The sequence below is a fragment of the Parambassis ranga genome, chromosome 2, assembly GCF_900634625.1.
Source record: "Parambassis ranga chromosome 2, fParRan2.1, whole genome shotgun sequence".
NCBI classification, from domain to species: domain Eukaryota; kingdom Metazoa; phylum Chordata; class Actinopteri; family Ambassidae; genus Parambassis; species Parambassis ranga.
In genome coordinates, this window is record NC_041023.1 from 45522452 (window position 1) to 45544178 (window position 21727).

The 21727-nt window shown below is 44.7% G+C and overlaps 3 gene segments (V, D, J or C); all 3 read left to right on the forward strand.

The window, feature by feature from the left end:
- Positions 1-891: 891 nt before the first annotated feature.
- LOC114445151 (immunoglobulin kappa variable 6D-21-like) lies at positions 892-1369 on the forward strand. The segment is given in 2 exon segments: positions 892-943; positions 1032-1369. Coding segments are annotated over 2 exon segments (390 nt in total).
- A 1533-nt stretch (positions 1370-2902) lies between these two features.
- The window catches only part of LOC114449878 (Ig kappa chain V region Mem5-like), a 30380-nt gene continuing 11555 nt past the window's right edge, over positions 2903-21727 (forward strand). Inside the window, 2 exon segments of the V gene segment in view lie at positions 2903-2954; positions 3118-3415. Of these exon segments, the coding sequence occupies positions 2903-2954; positions 3118-3415 (350 nt within the window).
- Positions 15448-15970, forward strand: LOC114450168 (immunoglobulin kappa variable 1D-12-like). The segment is given in 2 exon segments: positions 15448-15499; positions 15663-15970. Coding segments are annotated over 2 exon segments (360 nt in total).

The window sequence follows — 21727 nt, forward strand, 5'->3', positions numbered from 1 at the left end:
GTCCAGCAGTACGGCGACCAAGTCTGGCCTCACTGCTTTAATAATACACTGGATAAGTGGTACAGCACGCCGCCCCGTACATACAGACCCTTTCCAAAAAATTTGAATATCAAGGAAAAGTTCATTAATTTCCATAATTTCATGCAAAAAGTTAACCTTTCATAGATTATAGATTCAGGGCCCACATTTTAAATGATTTCAAGTATTTATTTGTTTATTTTTACATAATTTGGGCTCCCAGCTCATAAACCCACGAAAAAAGGAATTCAGAACTGAACTTAAAGCACCTCCACAGATTTCCCCAGGTGTCATTTATTTGCTTTAGTTCAGTTTAATATGGGGAAGACTGCAGACTTGACAACTGGCCAAAAGACCATCATTGAAATTGTTTAAGATGTGGGCCCCAAATCTATAATCTATGAAAGTTTAACTTTTTGAACGGAATTATGGAAATTAATGAACTTTTCCTTGATATTCAAATTTTTTGGAAAGGGTCTGTATTTCAGACAGGTCGCCACACGGGAGCTACGCAAAAAATACAGACAGAGTCACTGCGGAGCTGAAAACAGTTTCTCTCTGCTACAACAGACATGTAGGGTCAAGCTGTAAAGCAGAGTCCTGTCAGAGTCTTACAGTGCATTTCATTACTGAAGACATGGAGATCAAAGCTCGCTGCCTTCAAACTGCAGACTTCCCAGACGACCACACAGGAGAAAATACTGCAGCCAGCCTGAGAGAGAGGCGAACCAGCTTTCCATCATTTCCATAGAGCCACTTTGCATCAGCAGCAGCATGCTCCAGTGCTCTGACAGACTTTATAGTCCTGACAGCTGAACACTGGATGACTGACAGCTGTCCTTCATCACAGCACAAACCCTCCTCATCAGAAACATGACTCTGACCTGCGTCCTGGTCTGGACTCTCCTCTGCTGCTGCTTCACAGGTAAAGTCCAGAGAATCAAAGTCCTCTGTCAACATCCGACCCTCTGACGTGAAGACGCTGCTTTATGTCTCTGTCTCTGTGTCCTCAGAGTCCAGAGGACAGGTCACAGTGAATCAGTCTGCAGCACAGAGATCTGCTCCAGGAGGCACCGTCACCATCACATGTAGAGTCAGACCACAGGTTGCTGTTGGAAGCAGCAGTCGTAAAGATCTGTTACACTGGTACCAACAGAAAGAACCAGAAGCTCCTAAACTGCTCATTTATTGGGCAGATCACAGAGAATCAGGGATTTCAGATCGTTTTTCAGGCAGTGGATCAAAGACTGACTTCACTCTGACCATCAGAGGAGTTCAGGCTGAAGATGCAGCAGTTTATTACTGTATGAGTGGACATAACATCAACAGTCAGCGAGTGTTCACACAGTGAAAAAGAGTCGTACAAAAACCTCCCACAGCTAAAGAGGAACTGACTGCTGCAGCTTCTGCACATAGTGACACACTTAAGTGAACACACACACACACTCATTAAAACTCATTTAAAACTTGCTGATTTTAATAACCCACGTCTCATATCAATCTTCCATTTCTTCCTGAAAACATTGTTGCTTCTGAACTTCATGCTCACCTCACTGAAACTAAACTTCAGGAATAATTCCAATCTGTCTTCAGACCCCTTCACAGCACTGAGACAGCTTTCATTAAAATCACTAATGATCTTGCAGAGATGGACTCCTCACTGTTCTCATTGTATTGGACTGATATGCAGCTTTCAGTAGAACTTCTCACTCCCCCCTCATTGACAGATTGATCTCAGCTGGCCTCTCACACACAACCCTCCACTGGTTCACTTCACATCTGACCACTCTCAGTGTATTCAGCTTGGTCCAACTTCATCCCAGCATTCCTCTGTCTCCTCAGGTGTCCCCCAAGGCTCCGTCCTGGGCACTGTTTTATTTATTATTTCCCTCCTTCCCCTTTGTCACATTTTCATTGTTATGCTGATGACACCCAGCTCTACATCTCCTCCAGACCAGCCAGTGTCCTTCCTCCATCCTCCCTTATCACCTGTAAAGAAACTACATGTTGGTTCTCCTCCAACTTCTTCAAATTAAACAGCAATAAAACTCAAGTCACTCAAGCACCAAATCCACACTGAACAAAGCTGACAGTCTCTCCATCACCACTGGACAGCACCCTGTCATTATATTCACACATCAACACCATCACCTGCTCTGCCTGTTTTCACCTCAGAAACATCAACCATCTTCCTCTTCTTTCTTCTGTCTCGTCTTCTGCTCCAGATTCTCACAGTGTTCACACAGAGATGGTTTAAATCAGGAGTCTCAGACTCAGACTGACTTCTGGGGGCCTCTGCTGCTGTTGTCCTCCCATATGAGGGCCCCTTCAGTGTTTACACACTACAGGAAAGTGCAGGTGTCTGTTTTATGTGAAAGACTTTACTGAGATGTTGGTCCTCTCTGTAGCTGTGCGGCTGGTTTTGTCCTCTCTGCTACTTTCATACTGTTCTCTGTGTTTAGTCGAGTGATGGCGCTTGATTTTTACTCCTTTAGGACGCAGACCTTTTCTTCATATATAAGACCTGCAGCGCTTCCACTAAACAACACTGCACATGAAAATACTGCAGCATCCAAAACAAATGAAGCTCAGAGAATCTGCTCTCTGCTCACCAACAACAGCCAGGGAACCAACCTTTGACCTTTGACCTTACTGTCCCCTGTGTTTTGGACATCAGGTGGAGACCAGATGAAGGACAGCAGTGGACCAGAAGTGGTCTTTGGACCAGCAGATTAACACCTCTGTTTTAAAGTGTGTGTGCTGTGATCAGTGAGGAGGAAACAGCTCCAGCTGACTGACTCCGAGTCTTTGCATATGAGTGTCCTGCCTCTCTGCTCCCAGCCCTTAAAGAGTCCAGCGTCCATCAGCGGCTGTCCAGGAAACCATGATGATGTCAGAGACTCTGCTGCTGGCCGCTCTGTGGCTCCTGGTTCAGGGTGAGACTCTGTGCTGAGAGCTTTGCTTCAGGGGGCAGCATGATGCTGTGGTGATGGAGGGAGACTGGAAGGAGCAGCACTGACCTTCTTCCAGCTCTTCTCCATGTCACAGAATCCTCTTCTGTCTGGATGTTGATCTTCTCCTCTTCCTCATGTCTTCCAGGTTCATCAGGAGAAATCACCCTGACTCAGTCTGCTGGACCTCAGTCTGCTGCTCCAGGTCAGACCGTCAACATCAGATGTCAGTCCTCCACACTCATAGGCGACGACATGAACTGGTACCAGCAGAAACCTGGAGAGGCTCCTAAACTCCTCATTGCTGACACAACAGCACGTCAGTCTGGAGTTTCTGATCGTTTCAGTGCAACATACAGTAACACTGACTTCACTCTGAACATCAGAGACATTCAGGCTGAAGATTCAGGAGTTTATTACTGTCAGCAGCGCAACAGCTTCCCACTTACACAGTGAAAAAGAGTCGTACAAAAACCTCCCACAGCTAAAGAGGAACTGGTCAGCAGCTGCACTCTAACAAAGGTCTGAATAAAAACTGCAGCAATTTACTCTGAAAATACAACAATTCATATTTACACTGAATGAAAATCATTTTCAAACATCAGAGTGAACCTCTGTCGGCTGATCAGTTCATTTCACACACACTGAAACTAGTGATCATTTCTGGTTTATGGTGAAAACACTCAGAGACACAGCTGATTGTGAACTTAAGTCAACAAATAAAACTGAACATTAATGTTTAAAGAAAGATGAACGATGTCATGAAAACACATTGTGTTCATGTTGTGTGTTTGTGTTGTATTCTATGATGATAACCTTCATGTTGTGTCCAAGAGGTTAAATCCAGGTAACTGGACTTGAGCGTCTTCCTCAGTTCAAAAACACAAAGTCCAAACCACAACAGCATCCAGGTCCAGGTCTCTATTTGAAGGAATATAAATGCGTATTTAAAAATGAATGTAAGTTGTGGTAACGGAGGTCACTGTGAAAGACATGATGTCCCTCAGTAAGGCGACCAAGTCTGGCCTCACTGCTTTAATAATACACTGGATAAGTGGTACAGCACGCCGCCCCGTACATACAGACCCTTTCCAAAAAATTTGAATATCAAGGAAAAGTTCATTAATTTCCATAATTTCATGCAAAAAGTTAACCTTTCATAGATTATAGATTCAGGGCCCACATTTTAAATGATTTCAAGTATTTATTTGTTTATTTTTACATAATTTGGGCTCCCAGCTCATAAACCCGCGAAAACAGGATTTCAAAAAATTAGAATACTACAAAGAAATCACCATTTACTTCTCAGTTTTAGCAGAGAAAAGAAAGAAATTAGGATCAAATCAATCAAAATATGGTACTGTCTAAGCGATATGTGAATACTTGGTTGGGAATCCCTTTGCCTTAATCACTGCCTTGGTGCGCCATGGCATTGCATGGGCGTTATGGAAGCCCACATGTCCTTGATACTTCTTTGTTTTTGTGTCTGGTGTCCCTCATTTTCCTCTTAAGAATACCTCAGAGATTCTCAATGGGGTTTATGTCTGGTGAGTTGGCTGGCCAGTCAAGCACTGTGATGGCATGTGCATTAAACCAGGTTTTGGTGCTCCTGGCAGTATGGGAGGGGGGCAGGTCCTGCTGGAAGATGAAATCTGCATCTCCATACAGATCCTCAGCAGAAGGAATCATGAAGTCCTCCAAAACATTCTGGTAGACTTTTGGGGTGACCCTGGATTTGAGAAAGCAGAGTTTACCAACACCTGCACCGGACATCGCACCCCAAATCATCACTGACTGTGGACATTTCACACTTGACCTCAAGCAGCTTGGGTTCTTTTCCTCGCCCGTCTTCCTCCAAACCCTTGGACCTTGTTTCCCGAATTTAAAGGCACAATTTACTTTCATTGGAAAATGAGAAGGAACTTGGACCACTGGCCAACAGTCCAGTCCTTCTTCTCCTTATCCCAGTTGAGATGCTTCCTACGAACCCGACAGTTGTGGCCCATCTCCTGGATGCCTCTGAATGTGGTGGTATTTGACTGTGGTGACTCCTGCCTCATTCCACTCTTTCTGGATCTCTGCCGGATCTCTGACAGAATCCTGTTTGATAATCCGCTGAACCCACGGTCATCTCTTGTGCTGGTGCATTTTCTCCTGCCACATTTTGCCCTTCTACTAGACTTTCCATTGATATGCTTGGACACGGCACTTTGTGAACAGCCAGCCTCCTTAGCTATGAACTTTTGTGGCTTACCCATATGGAGGGTATCAATGATGGTCTTTTGGCCAGTTGTCAAGTCTGCAGTCTTCCCCATATTAAACTGAACTAAAGCAAATAAATGACACATGGGGAAATCTGTGGAGGTGCTTTAAGTTCAGTAGATGATTAGTGGGTGACACTCAGTTTAAAACATCCATGGCCTGCACAATTTGGGCTGATTTCTTCACAGTATTCTAATTTTCTGAATTCTTGTTTTCGTGGGTTTTATGAGCTGGTATCCCAAATTATGTAAAAATATACAAATAAATACGTGAAGTGGTTTAAGAATCTATAATCTATGAAAGTTTAACTTTTTGAATGGAATTATGGAAATTAATGAACTTTTCCTTGATATTCAAATTTTTTGGAAAGGGTCTGTATTTCAGACAGGTCGCCACACGGGAGCTACGCAAAAAATACAGACAGAGTCACTGCGGAGCTGAAAACAGTTTCTCTCTGCTACAACAGACATGTAGGGTCAAGCCGTAAAGCAGAGTCCTGTCAGAGTCTTACAGTGCATTTCATTACTGAAGACATGGAGCTCAAAGCTCGCTGCCTTCAAACTGCAGACTTCCCAGACGACCACACAGGAGAAAATACTGCAGCCAGCCTGAGAGAGAGGCGAACCAGCTTTCCATCATTTCCATAGAGAGCCACTTTGCATCAGCAGCAGCATGCTCCAGTGCTCTGACAGACTTTATAGTCCTGACAGCTGAACACTGGATGACTGACAGCTGTCCTTCATCACAGCACAAATCCTCCTCATCAGAAACATGACTCTGACCTGCGTCCTGGTCTGGACTCTCCTCTGCTGCTGCTTCACAGGTAAAGTCCAGAGAATCAAAGTCCTCTGTCAACATCCGTCCCTCTGACGTGAAGACGCTGCTTTATGTCTCTGTCTCTGTGTCCTCAGAGTCCAGAGGACAGGTCACAGTGACTCAGTCTGCAGCACAGAGATCTGCTCCAGGAGACACCGTCACCATCACATGTACAGTCAGACCACAGGTTTATGTTGGACGCAGCAGTGGTAAAGATCTCTTATCCTGGTACCAACAGAAAGAACCAGCAGCTCCAAAGCCTCTCATTTATAAAGCAGATCAGAGAGCATCAGGGATTCCAGATCGTTTTTCAGGCAGTGGATCAAAGACTGACTTCACTCTGACCATCAGAGGAGTTCAGGCTGAAGATGCAGCAGTTTATTACTGTCAGAGTTATCATGAAATCAACAGTCAAGCTGTGTTCACACAGTGAAAAAGAGTCGTACAAAAACCTCCCACAGCTAAAGAGGAACTGACTGCTGCAGCTTCTGCACACAGTGACACACTTCAGTGAACACACACACACACACACACTCATTAAAACTCATTTAAAACTTGCTGATTTTAATAACCCACGTCTCATATCAATCTTCCATTTCTTCTTGAAAACATTGTTGCTTCTGAACTTCATGCTCACCTCACTGAACCTAAACTTCAGGAATAATTCCAATCTGTCTTCAGACCCTTTCACAGCACTGAGACAGCTTTCATGAAAATCACTAATGATCTTGCAGAGATGGACTCCTCACTGTTCTCATTGTATTGGACTGATATGCAGCTTTCAGTAGAACTTCTCACTCCCCCCTCACTGACAGATTGATCTCAGCTGGCCTCTCACACACAACCCTCCACTGGTTCACTTCATCTCTGACCAGTCTCAGTACAGTGGTCAGCATAAATGAATACACCACACTACATACCGTACTACAAAATAGTCCCACAAATGTGGCCCATTGATTGAAACAAGATTGGTTCATTTGCACACAAAAAGTGATTTTCCTAACAAATTCATTCAAGTCCATGTTGCAAAAATGAGTACACCCCAATTATAGCCTTAGGGAAAAAGCCACATTTAAAACTACAAAATTCTAATGAACAGGCATTCAACCACAGGTGAGTCTAATGATTCATTTAAGAGGTGTCCAGCAGACAGGTGACTATAAAAGGCTGTCAGCAATGGCTCCCTATGGAAGATATGAAAATGTTTCTTTACCAAAAAAGGTGAGGGCTACAAGAAGATCAGCAATGCTTCACATATCTGTCAAAATACTGCAGCAAAAGTGATCCAAACATTTAAGAAAGATGGAAGTGCAACCATCTTACAGAGACGTCCAGGCCGTCCACGGAAGTTAACGTCTCGACAGGAGCGTCTTCTGATGAGAGGGGTTGAAGAAAATCACCGGCAAGTTCACTGCAGTTAGCTAAAGCAGTAGAAAGGCAAACTGCAGTGACCGTTTGCTGAAAAAGATGAAGACTACTGGGACTCTATACTCTGGAGGGATGAGACAAAGATCACTGTTTTTGGAACTAATGGTTTTAAACCTGCATGGCTTCATAAAGGTGAGGATTTCAAAGAAGAATGCATGGTGCCTACAATGAACCATGGTGGTGGCAGTGTCCTCATGTGGGGCTGCATGAGTGCTGCTGGTGTTGGGGTCAGGGTTGCCAGATCTGAGTGACAGTTTCCAGCCCAAACTGAACGTAAAACCCGCCCAATGCGAAAAACAACAGCCCAAATCACAACCTCCCTAGAATCTTAACGTTCAGACTGCCACATGCAAGAAAAACACGTCATAAGCACACGTAACTTTGCTGCAGCACTAAATAACTAAAGAAAGTAACACAAACAAGCAAAGAGTGCAATCATGCAACAGCATAGACTGACCATTCAATACCAACAGACATGTGATTAACCCAACACTAGAATCCAACTTACTGTAAAATAATGCAGGCAAAATCTCAATGACTAGAACCCTGCCCTCACCTAAAGGTGCACATTGTGCGCTCACACACACACAGGGACATGAGTGTAGGTCTATCAAACGTTTCTCTCTAACATGTTCATCAGGTGAATGAATCAGTCATTATTACTTCGTCACAGTGATTCAGTTCAGACAGAACAGCACAGTGTTCCGTTCATGGAAATGACCTGTGCTCAGCAGCAGTGTTTATCTGTGAGCTTCTCTTGGACTGAACACTGAGGATCAGGCCACCGTCAGTAAAAGCCAGGTCAGCGGGCTGATATAGTTGGCTGGCCAGTCAAGCACTGTGATGGCATGGGCATTAAACCAGGTTTTGGTGCTCCTGGCAGTATGGGAGGGGGCCAGGTCCTGCTGGAAGATGAAATCTGCATCTCCATACAGATCCTCAGCAGAAGGAATCATGAAGTCCTCCAAAAGATTCTGGTACACTTTTGCGGTGACCCTGGATTCGAGAAAGCAGAGTTTACCAACACCTGCACCGGGCATTGCACCCCAAATAATCACTGACTGTGGATATTTCACACTTGACCTCAAGCAGCTTTGGTTCTGTTCCTCGCCCGCCTTCCTCCAAACCCTTGGATGACCACACAGAAGAAAATACTGCAGCCAGCCTGAGAGAGAGGCAAACCAGCTTTCCATCATTTCCATAGAGAGCCACTTTGCATCAGCAGCAGCATGCTCCAGTGCTCTGACAGACTTTATAGTCCTGACAGCTGAACACTGGATGACTGACAGCTGTCCTTCATCACAGCACAAATCCTCCTCATCAGAAACATGACTCTGACCTGCGTCCTGGTCTGGACTCTCCTCTGCTGCTGCTTCACAGGTAAAGTCCAGAGAATCAAAGTCCTCTGTCAACATCCGTCCCTCTGACGTGAAGACGCTGCTTTATGTCTCTGTCTCTGTGTCCTCAGAGTCCAGAGGACAGGTCACAGTGACTCAGTCTGCAGCACAGAGCTCTGCTCCAGGAGGCACCGTCACCATCACATGTTCCACCAGTCAGGATGTTTACTTTGGTGGTACTTACCACTACTTATCTTGGTACCAACAGAAAGAACCAGCAGCTGCTAAACTGCTCATTTATTATGCAACTCTCAGAGCATCAGGGATTCCAGATCATTTTTCAGGCAGTGGATCAAACTCTAAATTCACTCTGACCATCAGAGGAGTTCAGGCTGAAGATGCAGCAGTTTATTACTGTATGAGTTATAACAACATCAACAGTCAGCGAGTGTTCACACAGTGAAAAAGAGTTGTAGAAAAACCTCCCACAGCTAAAGAGGAACTGATCAGCAGCTGTACTGGTTTATAGTGAAAACACTCATTCAGCTGATTGTAAACTTATAACTTATATAGGTTCACTTCATTCATAGAACCGTTCTATTTCATATCAGTGAACCTGTAACCCTGTGACAATTGTTTGTTTTAATGTAACTAAGACTGCCCTCTTGGCCAGGTCTCCCTTGTAAAAGAGATTGTTGATCTCAATGGGACAAACCTGGTTAAATAAAGGCCAAATAAAATCAACATTGCCAAATCAGTCACGAACAAGGTGAGTGCCACCCAACAGAAAGGCAGCTGTCAATAACAGAACAGAGCACAGCAACAATTGCAGGCAAATGCAAAATAATCCATTACAAGGTTGTTGAACAGAAAGTGATTCCGGGACAACCATTGAAGTAATGGCCAAGCAATACTACCCAGAACATAACAAGCACCATAATAAAACAAATAAAGTTTGAGGAGGATGCCCAACCAGCAGTGTCACACACCTCTTCCAGTGACGCACCTCAAAACAGTGCCCATGATGCAGCCATCCCCCGTGTAGAGTGGGGGATCACTCCTGAGGGGGAGGTTGCCTCACCTGTGCATATAGGCCAGTGCAAAGAGATCAACCATCATCCAATGGGCAAGACTAGGTTTTATTACAGGCCTGCCCACTGTGGCCTCACCATAAGACACAGATTGTTGGTGGAACAATGGGACTGAATGCAGTCTACATATGACCTAAGAGCCCTCACGGGACACAACACACAGTGAAGGTTTTCACTGTTTCTACCATCCTCTCAGAACACCACTCACCAAACACCCTCCACCTAGGCATACAAGCACTGAGTGGAGTGAGCCTGTTAAGCCTGTAAGGTGTCCACCACATCATTACCCAGCCCAAGATCACGCTAGCGGCGCAGTCCAAGGGCCACACATGAAGGCTCAGGGACTCTGGCTGAGGGTGCCACACTCTGCCTTGTGCTTGCAACAACAAGTCTGGCCTGGTGAGAAGCCGCCAGTTGTCAGCACTCGAGGACATGAGGTGCACTGGCACCAAGTCCTGAGATGGGTGATGGAAAGGCAGGCACCAGGGGACAAGGATTGCCATGAATGCTGATGGGGTTTAACCCCCTGCCACCACATTCACAGGGGCGTGCCTGTGACTGCCCCTGCACATGACTGGGCCCCTGCAGAAGGGTGTTTGCCCACCTAGAGGCCGTAGCGATCACCAAACCATCTGTGGCCCTACACTTCTCATTTGGGTGACGAGCCACCCTGCCTGAGGGGGATGCCCCGGCCAGGAGTGCAAATGTGGAACCAATCTCTGAGGTCCCATCCAACCCATGCTCTGCCGCTCCATGCAAGGCACCAAGTGCTGAGCGGGGGGCCGAGGCTTCCCATGGTTGCGCCCAGGAATCTTGGAGGCAGCAAACAAGATCAGTATACACGGGCAACAACATCCGCCCCTGACGGCCAGAACCATGATCCAATGCAGAGCAGGGTCCCAGCTGCAGCCGCCTTGTGCAGTAGAGTGTCCAGGGAAACACCACAGGACTCAGATGGACCAGCAACTTCAGCGAAGCCACCCAGAGATACAGCGTGGTCTTCTCCACAGCCATCCAGCAGGACAGAGGAGGAGCCAGAACTGTTGGTCTTATCCAGATTACCTGATGCTGCCAAAGAGACAACATCATGATGAGAATGTGCAGGCAGGGGTGCCTGTCTCTGCAGTAGCATCTGCTGGGCTGCTGCCATGACATCCATGGTCTTACGCATGTCATAAAGTTGCTGCTGGAGGAGGCCCACTCTGGGATCATAGACCTGTCCCAGCTTCTGCTTCTTCCCAGACTCTCCCCTCGCCTTGCAGGGTGGGGGCAGATCATGATCTTCCAGGACAGACGCCACATGGTTACTGACCATCTCTGAAACCATCACACTGCGATCACACAAATACAAACTGCAGGGCAACACACACAAACCACCATCACACTCACACCTACGGGCAATTTAAGAGTCACCAATGAACCTAGCATGTCTTAAAGGTAGTGTAGGAGAGTTCATTCTGATGCACTTTTTGTTAAATTAGTGTAACTTCTCTTTACAATCCAATAGCAACCAATTAGTTTGGCAGTTTCGCTTTAAAACGAAGAATATGAATCATCTGTGGAAGCTATAAAACGCAATAACAAACCCTGGATCACCAAAGATCTCAAGCAGATGCTGAACAAAAAGAAGAGGGTCTTCTTCACAGGATCTGAACTGGAAAAGAAGGAGGTCAACAAGGAGGTGAAGCGGGCCACTAAGGATGCCAAGCTTTAGTATCACCAGTGGGAACCTATGCGCAGCTTGGCAGGGCCTCAAAACCATGGCCTCCGCTAACAGTGCTACCACTCCCATCTCCATCCAGGTGGAGGGACACAACACCACATCCCTCCCTGATGACCTCAACTCCTTCTACACCAGGTGTGAAACAGACAACACCACCCAGCTTGAGATTATAACATCCTCACTCAACCCTGAAGGCTCTGCGCTCACCTTCAACACACAGGACGTGGTGAGAGCCTTTAGGGAGAGTAGCTCACCTGGCCCATATATCCTGGCCACTAAACTCTCCTCCTGCTTCCACCTAGAAGACCAGTTAATTCTGTGGATACTGGACTTTCCCACTAACAGGTCCCAGAGAGTACTGGTCAACAACACCTTCTCAGACCTCTGTTCTACCTCGACCGGCTCCAGCTAGGTTGTGTGCTTTCACCCCTACTCTTCATCCTTTAAACTGATGACTGTAGATCCACAAAGCCCAACTGTCATCTGGTTAAGTTCGCTGATGACACCATTCTCCTGTCCCTGCTGTCAGGACCCTCACATCAACATGGTCCAGCTCTTCAGGAATCAATTGAATGTTGCGACAGCTCACACCTGGAACTGAACGTCAGCAAGACCAAGGAGCTAGTCGTGACTTACTCCAAAAAACTGAGGGACTTGACTTCAGCAGCCACCACCATCATCCACGGAGAGCCAGTGGAGCTGGTCGAGGAGGTCAGATATCTGGGCACCATCTTTGACAACCTCCTGAAATTCTCCTCCAACACCGAGGACACTCTCAGAAGGTGCCAACATCTCCTTTGCAGTCAGTAAAGACATTCTATAGACTTTCTACTTCAGCTTTATTGAGAGCATCATCACCTTCTCAATAACCTGCTGGTTCCACTCCATCAGCCTCCACAACAGGACCCGACTGCAGAGCACTGTTTCAGTCAGCTTTGAGATCATCAGCCTGCCTGTAAGAACTCTTGCTCATACTCATGACCAACAGACCAACAACTTGGCAGCAAAAATCATCAGAGAGCCATCACTGATGATTTTACTATAGCAATAAACTGATTTTACAAAAAATTTTCAAAGATGTGCAGACATTTGTTTTTCTGCACTTTTAGTGTTGTTACATCAGTAAGATGTATTTTTATTGATTTATCTATCTTTAAAAAATGCAGTCCACCTGTTTTCATGTTTATTACAGTGACTTTAAATCACCTAAAGTCTGAGTAAGTTAAAGCCAAAAATTAGTTTTACTTGTTATTACTTGTTGAATAATACAGAAAATGAAGGGTTTAAAAAAGCCCAACACACAGTACAAAGTTGCAAAACACAACACTTCGTATATTTTAGAACACATTTAAAATCAACATTTTAAAGAGTAAAAATCAACACTGAGACTTTTTTAGATCATCAGTCAATCTGTTCATTTCCATAGAGAGCCACTTTGCATCAGCAGCAGCATGCTCCAGTGCTCTGACAGACTTTATAGTCCTGACAGCTGAACACTGGATGACTGACAGCTGTCCTTCATCACAGCACAAACCCTCCTCATCAGAAACATGACTCTGACCTGCGTCCTGGTCTGGACTCTCCTCTGCTGCTGCTTCACAGGTAAAGTCCAGAGAATCAAAGTCCTCTGTCAACATCTGTCCCTCTGACCTGAAGACGCTGCTTTATGTCTCTGTCTCTGTGTCCTCAGAGTCCAGAGGACAGGTCACAGTGACTCAGTCTGCAGCACAGAGATCTGCTCCAGGAGACACCGTCACCATCACATGTAGAGTCAGACCACAGGTTACTGTTGGAGGCAGCAGTGGTAAAGATCTGTTACACTGGTACCAACAGAAAGAACCAGCAGCTCCAAAGCTTCTCATTTACAGAGTTGATGAAAGAGCATCAGGGATTCCAGATCGTTTTTCAGGCAGTGGATCAAAGACTGACTTCACTCTGACCATCAGAGGAGTTCAGGCTGAAGATGCAGCAGTTTATTACTGTATGAGTGTTCATTACATCAACAGTCAAGATGTGTTCACACAGTGAAAAAGAGTCGAACAAAAACCTCCCACAGCTAAAGAGGAACTGACTGCTGCAGCTTCTGCACATAGTGACACACTTCAGTGAACACACACACACACACACTCATTAAAACTAATTTAAAACTTGCTGATTTTAATAACCCATGTCTCATATCCAATCTCATTGTCATGCTGATGACACTCAGCTCTACATCACCTACAAACCAGCCAGTGTCCTTCCTCCATCCTCCTGTCGGGTGAAAGACTTTATTCTGCATGGTGTTATTATTTAGTGTGGGTCCACATATCTAGAAGTGTACCCTAACATCAAGTTTTCATTCTTGTTTATTACTCTATACATACTACTGTAATATGTTTTTATGAGTGTTTATGTGTAGTTTTATAGAAGATCAAAATGTGCCAGGTACACTGAATGTATTGAGAAGTGTGGAATTTCATTCTTCTCATAGATTTTGTAATTCACTCCCTCTGTCAGTTGTTGTCTGCTCTTTGGAGACAGCTCTGGTTGATATCAAGCTAAGGTTGTAAATCCAGATCTTGACACAAAGAATGTGTCCATCTCCTAGAATCAACTTTACGACGTGCCCCTCCTGTGAGTTTCTCTTCCTGGTCACTTTAGATCTGACCCACAGCCTATGAGATTTCAGGACTTGAAGTGAACTTACATGGGGAAGAGGTGTAAGCGTTTAAGGCGCGTCATGAAGTCACTCTCTTATGGGAAAGTGATCATTCCTGTGGGGGAAATTATGTTCAACTTAAGCTTATTATCAACAGAGTGGGACCCCCTGCTATTTCCTTCCTGTTTTTCTCCTGACTCTCAGGTTTAACCATTACCAAATAAGGTAAACTAAACAGCAGTTGAGCTGACCCTATTGGTGCAGGATTAGGGGAGGACATGATTTTATGGTACCTCTGGGGATCTCAAGATAGGATAAAAGGTGTTTGTAAAAGAGGAGCATGTTGTTCTCCTGCCTTAATACTGGGCAACCGCAGAGATCTCTGTTTCTGTGACTCAGAATTTGCTTCTTCATTGTTAGAATAAATAGTAATTTTGAGACCAGATATAGTCCACTTCCTCTTAATCAAAGAACCCAGGAAGATGACTAAAAGAATCTAGAAGGTCATCCCTAACACTCCCTTATCACCTGTAAAGAAACTACATGTTGGTTCTCCTCCAACTTCTTCAAATTAAACAGCAATAAAACTCAAGTCTCACTAACTGGCACCAAATCCACACTGAACAAAGCTGACAGTCTCTCCATCACCACTGGACAGCACCCTGTCATTATATTCACACATCAACAACATCACCTGCTCTGCCTGTCTTCACCTCAGAAACATCAACCATCTTCGTCCATCCCTCACCCCTCACACAGCGGCCATCTTTGGTTACCTCCCCAACAAAACTCTCCTCAAACCACAGCTTCTCCAAAACTCTTCAGCCTGGATCATAACCAGAACACCCTCCATCACCCACATCAGCCCAGTCCTGCAGCAGCTCCACTGGCTCCCATTTAGAGATCTTGCTCCAGCAGCTACAGCCAGGGAACCAACCTTTGACCTTACTGTCCCCTGTGTTTTGGACATCAGGTGGAGACCAGATGAAGGACAGCAGTGGACCAGAAGTGGTCTTTGGACCAGCAGATTAACACCTCTGTTTTAAAGTGTGTGTGCTGTGATCAGTGAGGAGGAAACAGCTCCAGCTGACTGACTCTGAGTCTTTGCATATGAGTGTCCTGCCTCTCTGCTCCCAGCCCTTAAAGAGTCCAGCGTCCATCAGCGGCTGTCCAGGAAACCATGATGATGTCAGAGACTCTGCTGCTGGCTGCTCTGTGGACCCTGGTTCAGGGTGAGACTCTGTGCTGAGAGCTTTGCTTCAGGGGGCAGCATGATGCTGTGGTGATGGAGGAAGACTGGAAGGAGCAGCACTGACCTTCTTCCAGCTCTTCTCCATGTCACAGAATCCTCTTCTGTCTGGATGTTGATCTTCTCCTCTTCCTCATGTCTTCCAGGTTCATCAGGAGAAATCACCCTGACTCAGTCTGCTGGACCTCAGTCTGCTGCTCCAGGTCAGACCGTCAACATCAGATGTCAGTCCTCCACTCACATAAGTGATGACATGAACTGGTACCAGCAGAAACCTGGAGAGGCTCCTAAACTCCTCATTTATGAAACAACGGGTCGTCATTCCGGAGTTTCTGATCGTTTCAGTGCGACATACAGTAACACTGACTTCACTCTGAACATCAGAGACGTTCAGGCTAAAGATTCAGGAGTTTATTACTGTCAGCAGGCCAACAGCTTCCCATTCACACAGTGAAAAAGAGTCGTACAAAAACCTCCCACAGCTAAAGAGGAACTGATCAGCAGCTGCACTCTAACAAAGGTTTGAATAAAAACTGCAGCAATTTACTCTGAAAATACAACAATTCATATTTACAATAAAAATATTATTACTCTGAAGTTTATATTTATAATAAATGTGAATTATAGTCAGATTCTGAGTGTAACTGACAGACACACTGAGTCTGCGTTTGTGACATTAAATGTGGTTTATAAATAAAAGAGACAAGACAAAAACAGATCATTAATGTCTGAAAAAGATGAATGATGTCTGACACTGACAGCAGTGCTGAAGCAGTCCACATCTACATGAAGTTTAAAGGAGAAAATAAAACAGCTGAGCAGAACAGAGTTCCTGTCAAAATGAGCTTCATGATAGAAAGTTGTATCGTCTGCATAACACAACACTTTGTATGTTTTTAGAACACATTTAAAATCAACATTTTAAAGAGTAAAGATCAACACTGAGACTTTTTTAGATCATCAGTCTGTTCATTTCCATAGAGAGCCACTTTGCATCAGCAGCAGCATGCTCCAGTGCTCTGACAGACTTTATAGTCCTGACAGCTGAACACTGGATGACTGACAGCTGTCCTTCATCACAGCACAAACCCTCCTCATCAGAAACATGACTCTGACCTGCGTCCTGGTCTGGACTCTCCTCTGCTGCTGCTTCACAGGTAAAGTCCAGAGAATCAAAGTCCTCTGTCAACATCCGTCCCTCTGACGTGAAGACGCTGCTTTATGTCTCTGTCTCTGTGTCCTCAGAGTCCAGAGGACAGGTCACAGTGACTCAGTCTGCAGCACAGAGATCTGCTCCAGGAGGCACCGTCACCATCACATGTAGAGTCAGACCACAGGTTACTGTTGGACGCAGCAGTGGTAAAGATCTGTTACACTGGTACCAACAGAAAGAACCAGCAGCTCCAAAGCTTCTCATTTACAGAGTTGATGAAAGAGCATCAGGGATTCCAGCTCGTTTTTCAGGCAGTGGATCAAAGACTGACTTCACTCTGACCATCAGAGGAGTTCAGGCTGAAGATGCAGCAGTTTATTACTGTCAGAGTTATCATTACATCAGTCAAGGTGTGTTCACACAGTGAAAAAGAGTCGTACAAAAACCTCCCACAGCTAAAGAGGAACTGACTGCTGCAGCTTCTGCACATAGTGACACACTTCAGTGAACACACACACACACACACATTAAAACTCATTTAAAACTTGCTGATTTTAATAACCCACGTCTCATATCAATCTTCCATTTCTTCCTGAAAACATTTTTGCTTCTGAACTTCATGCTCACCTCACTGAACCTAAACTTCAGGAATAATTCCAATCTGTCTTCAGACCCCTTCACAGCACTGAGACAGCTTTCATTAAAATCACTAATGATCTTGCAGAGATGGACTCCTCACTGTTCTCATTGTATTGGACTGATATGCAGCTTTCAGTAGAACTTCTCACTCCCCCCTCACTGACAGATTGATCTCAGCTGGCCTCTCACACACAACCCTCCACTGGTTCACTTCATATCTAACCACTCTCAGTACAGTGGTCAGCATAAATGAATACACCACACTACATACCGTACTACAAAATACTCCCACAAATGTGGCTCATTGATTGAAACAAGATTGGTTCATTTGCACACAAAAAGTGATTTTCCTAACAAATTCATTCAAGTCCATGTTGCAAAAATGAGTACACCCCAATTATAGTCTTAGGGAAAAAGCCACATTTAAAACTACAAAATTCTAATGAACAGGCATTCAACCACAGGTGAGTCTAATGATTCATTAAAGAGGTGTCCAGCAGACAGGTGACTATGAAAGGCTGTCAGCAATGGCTCCCTATGGAAGATATGAAAATGTTTCTTTACCAAAAAAGGTGAGGGCTACAAGAAGATCAGCAATGCTTCACATATCTGTCAAAATACTGCAGCAAAAGTGATCCAAACATTTAAGAAAGATGGAAGTGCAACCATCTCACAGAGACGTCCAGGCCGTCCACGGAAGTTAACGTCTCGACAGGAGCGTCTTCTGATGAGAGGGGTTGAAGAAAATCACCAGCAAGTTCACTGCAGTTAACTAAAGCAGTAGAAAGGCAAACTGCAGTGACCGTTTGCTGAAAAAGATGAAGACTACTGGGACTCTATACTCTGGAGGGATGAGACAAAGATCACTGTTTTTGGAACTAATGGTTTTAAACCTGCATGGCTTCATAAAGGTGAGGATTTCAAAGAAGAATGCATGGTGCCTACAGTGAACCATGGTGGTGGCAGTGTCCTCATGTGGGGCTGCATGAGTGCTGCTGGTGTTGGGGTCAGGGTTGCCAGATCTGAGTGACAGTTTCCAGCCCAAACTGAACGTAAAACCCGCCCAATGCGAAAAACAACAGCCCAAATCACAACCTCCCTAGAATCTTAACGTTCAGACTGCCATATGCAAGAAAAACACGTCATAAGTCAAGTCAAGTCAGCTTTATTGTCAACTCTGCTATATGTGCTGAACATACAGAGAATCGAAATTGCGTTACTCTTCACTCCGCAACATATAACATGTAACTAAAAACTAAAGATAAATATAAAGTGTAAAAAAATGTACCTACAATGAGGCACACACAAAATACAAGGCACATAATGAAGGCACAATGCAGTAAGAGTGCAAAAGATGTATAGTGCAAGTCAGTGCAGTTGGCATAATATAAACAGGAATGGTTTAACTTATAACAGCTTATTGAGACTGGTATGAGAGTGCAAAAGATGCAATGGTGCAAGTCAGTGCAGTTGGCATAATGTAACATAAGCACACGTAACTTTGCTGCAGCACTAAATAACTAAACAAAGTAACACAAACAAGCAAAGAGTGCAATCAGGCAACAGCATAGACTGACCATTCAATACCAACAGACATGTGATTAACCCAACACTAGAATCCAACTTACTGTAAAATAATGCAGGCAGAATCTCAATGACTAGAACCCTGCCCTCGCCTAAAGGTGCACATTGTGCGCACACACACACACACACAGGGACATGAGTGTAGGTCTATCAAACGTTTCTCTCTAACATGTTCATCAGGTGAATGAATCAGTCATTATTACTTCGTCACAGTGCTTCAGTTCAGACAGAACAGCACAGTGTTCCGTTCATGGAAATGACCTGTGCTCAGCAGCAGTGTTTATCTGTGAGCTTCTCTTGGACTGAACACTGAGGATCAGGCCACCGTCAGTAAAAGCCAGGTCAGCGGGCTGATACGTCAAAACCTCCAACAACTGCCGGTCTGAGTGTGGCTGATGTTTATGTTCATGTAGATTGGTTGACCTCTTCACTCCACTGACCAGTAGGATTTCATGTTGCCATTGGACCAATGACCGTCATGCTTGATGCCACTCGATCAATTTAAAACAGACTGATAATATGAGGGGGAGGGCACCGCCATTTTTATTTCAATTAATCAAATGATATTTACTTTTTGCATAAAATGACAACTCGGATATTTTCTAAAAAAAATGCCATTTTTTTTAGCAAAACGTGTTTAAAAGAAGCGGAAGCATAAGTTGAGCATCACTCTCCATCCAGCATCCAGGCTCTAAAAGAGGTTATTCTTGAAGAATGGAAAAAGACAGATGTTGCAATATGTCACCAACTTGTTCATTCCATGCCTAGAAGACCTGGAGCTCAAAGCTCGCTGCCTTCAAACTGCAGACTTCCCAGACGACCACACAGGAGAAAATACTGCAGCCAGCCTGAGAGAGAGGCGAACCAGCTTTCCATCATTTCCATAGAGAGCCACTTTGCATCAGCAGCAGCATGCTCCAGTGCTCTGACAGACTTTATAGTCCTGACAGCTGAACACTGGATGACTGACAGCTGTCCTTCATCACAGCACAAACCCTCCTCATCAGAAACATGACTCTGACCTGCGTCCTGGTCTGGACTCTCCTCTGCTGCTGCTTCACAGGTAAAGTCCAGAGAATCAAAGTCCTCTGTCAACATCCGTCCCTCTGACGTGAAGACGCTGCTTTATGTCTCTGTCTCTGTGCCCTCAGAGTCCAGAGGACAGGTCACAGTGAATCAGCCTGCAGCACAGAGATCTGCTCCAGGAGGCACCATCACCATCACATGTTCCACCAGCCAGGATGTTTATGGTGTTTATGCCTTATCCTGGTACCAACAGAAAGAACCAGCAGCTCCTAGACTGCTCATTTATTGGGCAGATGACAGAGCATCAGGGATTCCAGATCGTTTTTCAGGCAGTGGATCAAACTCTAAATTCACTCTGACCATCAGAGGAGTTCAGGCTGAAGATGCAGCAGTTTATTACTGTCAGAGTTATCATGTAATCAACAGTCAAGCTGTGTTCACACAGTGAAAAAGAGTCGTACAAAAACCTCCCACAGCTAAAGAGGAACTGACTGCTGCAGCTTCTGCACATAGTGACACACTTCAGTGAACACACACACACACACATTAAAACTCATTTAAAACTTGCTGATTTTAATAACCCACGTCTCATATCAATCTTCCATTTCTTCTGGAAAACATTGTTGCTTCTGAACTTCATGCTCACCTCACTGAAAATAAACTTCAGGAATAATTCCAATCTGTCTTCAGACCCCTTCACAGCACTGAGACAGCTTTCATTAAAATCACTAATGATCTTGCAGAGATGGACTCCTCACTGTTCTCATTGTATTGGACTGATATGCAGCTTTCAGTAGAACTTCTCACTCCCCCCTCACTGACAGATTGATCTCAGCTGGCCTCTCACACACAACCCTCCACTGGTTCACTTCATCTCTGACCACTCTCAGTACAGTGGTCAGCATAAATGAATACACCACACTACATACCGTACTACAAAATACTCCCACAAATGTGGCTCATTGATTGAAACAAGATTGGTTCATTTGCACACAAAAAGTGATTTTCCTAACAAATTCATTCAAGTCCATGTTGCAAAAATGAGTACACCCCAATTATAGTCTTAGGGAAAAAGCCACATTTAAAACTACAAAATTCTAATGAACAGGCATTCAACCACAGGTGAGTCTAATGATTCATTAAAGAGGTGTCCAGCAGACAGGTGACTATAAAAGGCTGTCAGCAATGGCTCCCTATGGAAGATATGAAAATATTTCTTTACAAAAAAAGGTGAGGGCTACAAGAAGATCAGCAAAGCTTCACATATCTGTCAAAATACTGCAGCAAAAGTGATCCAAACATTTAAGAAAGATGGAAGTGCAACCATCTTACAGAGACGTCCAGGCCGTCCACGGAAGTTAACGTCTCGACAGGAGCGTCTTCTGATGAGAGGGGTTGAAGAAAATTACCAGCAAGTTCACTGCAGTTAGCTAAAGCAGTAGAAAGGCAAACTGGAGTGAATGTTTGCTGAAAAAGATGAAGACTACTGGGACTCTATACTCTGGAGGGATGAGACAAAGATCACTGTTTTTGGAACTAATGGTTTTAAACCTGTATGGTGTCGTCAAGGTGAGGATTTCAAAGAAGAATGCATGGTGCCTACAGTGAACCATGGTGGTGGCAGTGTCCTCATGTGGGGCTGCATGAGTGCTGCTGGTGTTGGGGAGCTGCATTTCATTGATGGTATCATGAACTCAACACTGTGCTGGTCTGTACTGAAGGAGAAGATGCTGCCATCACACGACAACACGACAATGATCCAAAACACACATGGAATGGAAAAAGATAGATGTTGCAATATGTCACCAA